Below are 8,177 nucleotides of genomic sequence, written 5' to 3'. Positions count from 1 at the left end.
TCCCCCCTCCCCGCCCCCCCGCCGGCTTTCTGGTTGCCGTTAACGTGGCCGTTGTCTGGGAGAGACGGCTGTCACGTGGGGACGAGGTGTGGCTCTCCCACGCACAGAGGCGGCTGTGTTAAAAGCAGCTGCGCTGGTTTCGTGCGGCCTGTGCACGTGTGGCAACCTAACGCTCAGGGGTCCCACGTCACCCTGTGATCACGGCTGGAGTGGGCACCACTGGATCTGGGGAGAAAATAAAGAAGTCCTATTTGCTCCCCATTCAGTGACCCCCAGAACCGAGCTCACATGCTGCCGGCTTGGGGCCCACATTGCTGCTGGAGGCCGCCAGTGGGCACGCGGCCCTGCTCCAAGTTTAAGTGGTTTCCGGTTGTGTTTGATTGTGCAGAACCCGGCAACGGCCCTCTGGCCCCCGGCAACGGCCATGGGCACCCTTGGTGACACACCATGAGGAGAAAGCCCCGGCCCCCCGTAGCTGCCACCTGTCCCCGCCAGGATTTGCCGGCGCCTCCTCACACTTCACGATATGGGTCCGTGTGGTGTCCTGGGGGCTGTGCCCCGGAGGGCTGCTGGGCCCAGAGCTCAGAGCCACCAGAGTCTGACCGAGGGAGCTGCTGCTCTCACGCCTTCGGATCAGACACGCTCGCGGTGCGTTTGCTCGAAGACGCGGCACCAAGCAGGAAACCCCTGGAGGCCTGTGTTCACGATCAGTGCACCCCGAGCTGCACCTCACTGCCGACATTGCGATCAGTGCACCCCGAGCTGCACCTCACTGCCAACATTCACGTCTTCGCTTAGGCCACAGCAGCCTGAGGAGGCAGCCATTCCTGCCCCCCATTCTCGGAGGGGACACTGGGGCACAGGGCGGAGACGAGGTCACACAGGTGGGAAGATGAGGGGCTGGACCTCCACGCCCAGCTCCGGCTGCAGAACCCCTGTGCACACGGCCATCAGGAAAAGCTGTGACAGGCTCTGAGGCCTGAGCGAGCACTGGTGTCTCTGGGGCTGCCTGGCACGTGCCCTTCCCGCTCGGCAAGTCAGCCACATGGATGGACCCGCCGATGAGCCTGCTGTGAGGACAGCGCTCCCTGCTCCAGCCTCCAGGCCAGGCCACACACATCTGTGTCTGTCACAGCCCAGCGCCTGGGGGACCCGGGCTCCCCTTTGAGTTGGCTGTAACGTCTACTAGTCCCTCGTTAACTAGCGAGTCACTAAAATCCAACATGTGTTCACTTTGTTTGTACCGAGAACATGACTGTACCTTCAAAAACTTATCGGTCGCCACCGCAGCTACCTCTGAGGCGTGAGTGCGTGTGGCCGGATGCTCATGTCTCCGCCCCAGCCGGACTCACCAAGTGTCGGGCGCAGATGCGGTACCAGTAAGAGGCGGGGAAGCCTGGCGGGCAGGCAGCCGCCCCCGGATGCGGCCTCCCCGCGTGCACGCCCAGTGCTGCGCAAACAAGTCGACATCGGCTTGACGAGGCGGCACAGGAAGCGGCCGTGTCTCAGGGATCACGCAGAAAAGCCCCGCGGATGAGATTTTTTTAAAGTTCTAACCACACACACCTGGGAACGTGCGACTCGGAGGTTCCGGGCCTGTGCCCCGGGCCGCGGGGAGGGACGTGGGCTGCAGTGCCTGACCGTTTACATCCACATCCCTCCCAGCTCATCGCTAGATCCGCCAAAACACAACGCAAGACTCCAGACCCTTGATGAAGCGGGAGGCGGGCAGGCCGCTCCCCTTGGGCGCGCCCGACGTCCAGCAGACAGCGGCCAGCGCTGGGCAGGGGCGTGGACACTGTGCGGTTGGAGCACCACAGAGTGGCCCAGGCCGCTGGCCTTTCCAGCGGCTCCTGGGTGGACGGGATGAGGCATGTACAGGACGGGACCCGCCTCGAAGGCAGCGGGACTGGTGGGGCCTGGCCACAGCGACCTCGTCGACGCGCCTGGACCATATTCCAGAAGTGACTGGGAAAGCAGTCAGGGAGTTCAGAAGCAGGAGAAACGTGCTCTGGATCTGTGCTTTCAAAGCACGGCTTCGTTCCGACGTAGGACCGACAGCCTGGAGGGCTGTGGCTGGGGTTCAGGCAGGGGGGCATCTGAGACACGTTTAGGAGGCAGAATCAGCAAGGTCGGGGCAGGAAACGACAGCGGATTTGGGGGAAAACCTGGTTAATCCCAGACGCTTTGGACACAGAGGTGGCCAGCCAGCCCCGGCGGGAACAGGGGACTGAAGGTCTGGGGAGAGTTGAGGGTGGATGGAGACGTGTGTGAGCTGCTGGTCTGATGTATAACTGAGCAGAACGGACCACACAGCAACGCTGAGAAAGGCCCGGGTCCCTACCAAGGCTGGTCCCTACCCGGGGCCCTGAACAGGATCTCGTCCCCGCACCGAGATGCGACTTCCTAGGGCATGCGAGGCTCACTGCGCTTCCACGTTTGTGCACACACTGCGGTTGGTGCCGAACACCTACTTTGTCTGGGAGTCTGGGATTTCGCTCCCCATCAGGTGGAAGGTGCCCACATGACCAACCCCCAGTAGAAACCGTCAGGAGGCATCACGCGTGTCCTGGGCGACTCCCGGGGGACGGTGCTCGGCGCGTGGCCGGTCCCCCTCCCCGGGGACCGTGCCCGTCCCCTTTGCCGACTTTGTTTCCACAGCAAAGAACGTTGGCCTTGAGCGCGACTCAGCTGGGCCCTGAGAGTTCTAGTGAATCATCAAAACAGGGGTGCCCTCGAGGACCCCCACAAACCACAGTCAGTCATTTTTCAAGTAAACAAAGTGGGCGAGTTCGAGTCGACTGGCCGAGTGAATTCTGAACAGAGTATGAATTAAATATCCTAAGCCAGGACTTCTCAAACCTTTCGAAGGCAGAATTCCAACGTGTGTACGGCTTACGGGTCAAGCTGCTGGCATTTATTAATTGATCCCACCAGCCAGTAAGACGCAGAGGCACAGAAACCCCCCTCCCATCAGGCAGCCTGGCAGCCTGGCCTCAGTGGGATGCTGTCGATAAATACTTAGTAAACAGAATTAAGTAATTTACGTTCGGATGTGTGAAATTTACTTGACAGCTGCCAATAAGAACGACAAAGCGAGTTAGATGAGCAGTAAAACCCCGCACTAGCAACGGGGAGAAGCCTGTGGCTCCTGCACGTCGGACGAGCGCACGCCAGCGACAGCGGCTCGCTCTTACCGGCTGGTCGTCTGGAAGCAGGAGTGCAAGCCGACCAGGAAGGGGTTGCTGGAGGCCTGCTCGAACACGTGCTTCTCCGTCTGCACCCAGTCGATGTCCTGAAACAGAAACCGGGAGCGTTAACGAGGATCCGGAACACTGGGCCCCGGCATCCTCGGGAGGGAGCGTGTCTGACCTCTGCTTGTGGGAAGCCCACTCAGGGAGAAAAAGAAAAGGCCCCCAAGGAAATGCACCGGCATCAGCATCAGAAATCACGTCACCGCCATCGCCACCGTCACCAGAGCCACCGTCACCAGCCGAGTGCTGGCCTCTGGGCCGCAGGCCCACTGCACATGGCCTCATGTGCCCCCCGTGGTGGCCTTGGGCGGTGGGCGTCATCACCCCCACCCGAGGCACGAGACAGCAGAGGCGGAGAAGCAAACACTCCGCAGAGCCCCGCACCGCCTCCCGGCCCTGCCCTCCCACGCCGCGCCGCGAGGAAAAGCCGCGAGGTCCGGTCCACTCCAGAGTCACGAAGGCCGCACAGCTCTGGTCCCACTCCAGCGCCAGAAACTTCCTGGGTCAGCTACGCCGCTCCCCCTGGGCTCGGGGAAACCCGGGGGAAGGGCCCGTCCAAAGCCAGCTGCCTCCCCAGAAGGTCGGAAACGGGTCAGTAAAGCCTGGGGAGCGTCCCTTTGCTGGGCCCAAGACCACGGCTCCCTCCTCCTCGGGCGTGGCCCCGAGCCCTGTCTGCTCTTTGCTGTCTGCCTGCAGACTCCTAGGCAGAAGGCCTCACCGCACCTGCCCAGCGGGAGACCCGCGGGCCCCGACTCTGGCCTGCTCGCGCAGTGGCCGCGGGCAAGCCCACCCCGCACCTCACCCCGCAGAGCAAGCTTCAGCAGAGCTCCTGACCAGCCTGTCAGCTGTTCTCCAGAGACACCCGGCTGCCCAGCTGCTCAGGCAGAGAGCCCTGGGGGGTGGGGGGGAGGCCCAAGGGTCTCCCCTCTCGCAGGTGTTGGTGAAGCCACCAGGGTCTCACGCTCGCCCGGCTCCTTCCTGCCTGCCGGACTCCCGAGGCTATCCTATCACGGCGCCATGCGGGGTGGCGGGGGGCTGGAAACACCACACACTGATTCTCTCTCAGTTCCGAGGCCGGACGCCTGATGTCGGGTGCGGCAGAAGCCAGCGGAGCCCCCCCCGCCTCTTCCGGCTTCTGCGACTCCCAGAGCCCCTGGGCCTGTCCGTCTGCCTCTGCTTCGGGTCACCTGGTCTCATATCTTTCTCTAAAGGGACACTTGCTGTTGGATTCAGGGCCCACCCAGAACGATCTCCCCAAGATCCTCAACGTAACTACATCCGCGAAGACCCATTTCCAAATAGGCCCACAGGCACAGGGCCAGGGCTTAGGATGTGGACATACCTTTTTGGGGCCACCATCCAGCCCCATGCTGTGGTGGCCTTACAGCCTGTTACCTGTGGCCTAGACTCATGGCCATGGGACACCAGTGTCTCGCAGACACACGCACGCAGACGCGCACATGCGAGCACACACTCAGCTCCTGCACACCACCCCCCGGAGCCCCGCCCCCTAAAAGCCCTGCCTCCGCACCCCCCCACAATGGGCGATGGGAAGACGCCGAGTCGACCAAAGCGGTGACTCCTCCGAATGCCTTTCTCTCGGTCTACAAACTTGACCCCACACATTCCGTTACGTTTCTGGCTGGGCACTGTGCTGGGCCGGGGGCCTGGGGTCACCCAGCAGAGCTGCTGGCCAGCAGGGAGGATGCTGGCACCTCCCAGGGCCCCGGTGTCCACAGCTGTCAGGCGTGGACGCCACCGCTCACAGGAGCTCAGCCCTCAGGGCCGAGGGGCCAGCTGGGCAGTGCGCTCTGCTGGGAGGACGCGCTCAGGTTCGGCCCCAGCTCTGCCCTCTGAGCCCCACACCTGGGCCGGGGTGGGCAGGGGCCCATCTGAGGTCTGCTGCTCCCTGTGCACCCAGCCCCGGGTGTGCCAGCCGCAGCCTAACCACGCCCGAGTCACCGCTAGCTGCACGGCGGTCTCCTCTCTGCTCCTAAGAGACGTGACCTGCGTTCAGGTGTGAAAGGGAAAGATCAAGAGCACATGAGCCCAAGAGGCCCCGGGAAGGGGCTCCGCGCCGCCAGTCGCCACGGGAACGCAGGCCCGCCTCACAGCCGCCAACGGCGCCGACACAGGAAAGAGCAGGCTCAGGGAGGGATGCCGGGAAGCGGGAGGAAACGATGCGGCCGCCTGGCGAGCAGCCTGGCGGGTCCTCACGCGGTTAATGACACAGTCGCCCCGTGACCCAGCCATTCCAGGCCCCAACGACCCGCACACAGGGACCCGGGCTGATCCTGAACACACACGTTCCCAGCAACACTGATCACCACAGCCAACGTCTGTCGACGGGCGGCTAGGAGGACCGGACGCGGCCGCCCACACGCTGAAACGCGACGCAGCCACGAGGAGGGGGCGGTGATGCTCGCCGCAAGTGCGTGCACCCCGAACACGTGGCGCCCAGCGACCGACGCCAGACACAGGCGGCCACACGGCCCGAGTCCACGCATATGAAACAGCCAGGACGGGGAAGCCGCGGACGGGAGGCCGTGAGTGGCTGCCGGGGGCTCTGAGCGGGGGGCAGTGACTGCCAGGGCTGCGGGGTCTCCTGCTGGGGGGCTGAAGCGTCTGGCCCCGGATAGGGGTGACGGTAGGTAGCGCATCATCACAAATGCGCTAGATGCCAGCGACGTGTATACTTCAACACGGTTAAAAGGGCAAGTTTTGTGTGCTTCACCTGGGTGAGCGGAAGGGGCCCAGGCCGGGGCGGGGCTCACCTCGTCGTCGTGCACCAGCTCCTTCTTCACCACCTTCATGGCGTACACCTGGTCGTTCTTCTTGAGCCGCACCAGGAGGACCTTGGCGTAGCTCCCGCGCCCGATGACCCGGATCAGGTCGAAGTCCTGCAGCCCCAGCCCCTGAGAGATTTTGATCCCGTCCATCCCGTCGATGACCGGTTTGAGGGCCTGCGGGGGTGGGGTGGGCGTGACACGGAGGAACGGGGAGACGGGCGAGGTCAGGGAGCTGTGCACCGCCCCGGGCCTCGGCGCCCCGACTCTGCTCCCCACCCGGGATCCCGCCCCCACTCAGTAAAGCCAGAAACTAGACGACGCAGCGTCTGACGGGAGGGGCTGGAAACCCAGGCCACAGCCCTTCGCCGACACCGGCGGCCCTCGGACTGACGCGGGGCGCTCGGGGCCGGCCTCACAGGACGCATGAGAGGTGCCCACAGGCTCGCAGGCCCCAGGGCCATCAGGGCTGGGACGGGGGACCTGCCTGGCCCTCCCTGGGCCATCACCAGCTCCCGTCGGCAAAGGCCTGCCCAGGCCCCCAGCCTGCGTTACTGGGGACACACGGCAAAAGAGAAGGAGACTCGACCACCGACAGAGGCTGCCCCCCGAGAATTATCTGACCGACTGCTCCTGACTCACTCCAGACAGTCACTGGGCAGAAAATCTAGAAGTCCAAAGGGTGACTTTTGCCACTCACACTGGAGGAGCGGTGGCCAGAGGCGCCAGGGGCGCTGTCCCCTGAGGTTGGGGGACGGGCCGAGAGCATGGCTGGTGGCCGTTTTCCTTCAGGAGCACAGTCTGACTGCAGAGGCCAAACTGAGCCTCCGGTCCGGAGCTGGGGACAACAGGACAGGGTGGCAGAGGGTTTGCCTGGCCAGAAGGGCCACACAGTGACACCGATTTGCAACAAAATCTAAGTGTTTGGTCTCCCTCCAGGTGCTGGAACGCGGCCCCCAAAACTCTAGGCATCCCTAAATGCCAGGAGGTGTCTTTTGTTATGGTAATGAGCCGACTTTCGGAAAGCCCCTAAATCAAGAAGGCAGGGGGCTGGTTGCCAGGGAAACCGACCACGTGATCCGAGGGTTGGAACTTTCAGCCCCATCCTCACCTCTTGGGAAGCGAGAAGGGCTGGGGACTGAGCTGTCACCGAGGGCCAATGGCTGAACCGATCCTGCCTGTCACGGAGCCGCCACAGAAAGCCAGGTCGGGGCCCAGCCTCGGGGGCGACCGCCAGGCGGAGATGTGGGGACAGCAGGCACGGAAGCGGGGGGCCCTCTCCCCACCCCTTCCATGAGCCTCCCTTCCACCTGGCTGTCCCTGGTGATGTCCTTCTACAACAAACTGGTGACCTACTGAGCAACGTGTTTCTCTGAGTTCTGTGACCGGCTCTAGCAAATTAATTGAACCCGAGGAGGCCGTGGGAACCTCTGATTTATACCAGGTCAGTCAGCAGCACAGGCGACAACCTGGACTTGTGACGACAAGCCTGCCTGGGCCCTGAGCCCGTCGGGTCTGGTGCCACCTCCAGCAGACGGTGTGGGAACTGCGTTAAATTGTAGGACACGCAGTCAGTATCCACCGAGAGCTGGAGAATCGCTCGGTGGTGTGAGAAACACACAAAGGGAAAATAAAGGATAAACAATTTGACAAAAACAAATAATTTGACAAAAGTTACAGCTCAAACACCAGCCCTGGGCCCGCTCTGCCTCCTGGGCAGACAGATGCTGGGGAGACTGCACTGTGCCAGGATCCAGACCCCGAAGAGCCTCAGGGGCAGCAGCCTCAGGGCATTCGTACAGGGTGTGCCCCGAGCGAGACCCAGCGCTCACGGCAGCAGCCCCATCAGGCCCTGGTCCCCGTCCCCTCCTCACGGCTCGGAACAGATCACACTGTGCACCCCGTCCCCAAAGCCAGAGGGCCCGTGGCCTGTGCCCCGTGTGAGGAGTGCCCGTGGGTGCTGGCATCTCGTGGCTTCATGAGGCACTGACTGCCCAGCAAAAGGAACACCTGCCACAGGTGACAAGAGATAGTCACAGGAAACCTAAGACTCTGAATATGGGGAGTGAGGGACCAGATGAACAGGGAACTAGGCGGGCATCCGTCGGTCTCCTTCTGACCCGGGGCCCACAGACAA

The 8,177-nt window shown here is 63.1% G+C and overlaps 1 protein-coding gene across 1 annotated transcript in view; it reads right to left on the bottom strand.

Annotated features, from left to right (window-relative positions):
• The window catches only part of PRKCZ (protein kinase C zeta), an 88,658-nt gene that overhangs the window by 17,346 nt on the left and 63,135 nt on the right, over positions 1–8,177 (bottom strand). Inside the window, 2 exon segments of the mRNA XM_023521636.1 lie at positions 3,198–3,295; positions 6,029–6,217. Of these exon segments, the coding sequence (XP_023377404.1) occupies positions 3,198–3,295; positions 6,029–6,217 (287 nt within the window).

The sequence above is a fragment of the Pteropus vampyrus genome, unplaced genomic scaffold (assembly GCF_000151845.1).
Source record: "Pteropus vampyrus isolate Shadow unplaced genomic scaffold, Pvam_2.0 Scaffold309, whole genome shotgun sequence".
In the NCBI taxonomy this organism is placed as follows: domain Eukaryota; kingdom Metazoa; phylum Chordata; class Mammalia; order Chiroptera; family Pteropodidae; genus Pteropus; species Pteropus vampyrus.
Note: the sequence above shows the minus strand (reverse complement) of the source record. Positions and strands in the feature narration are given on the sequence as shown.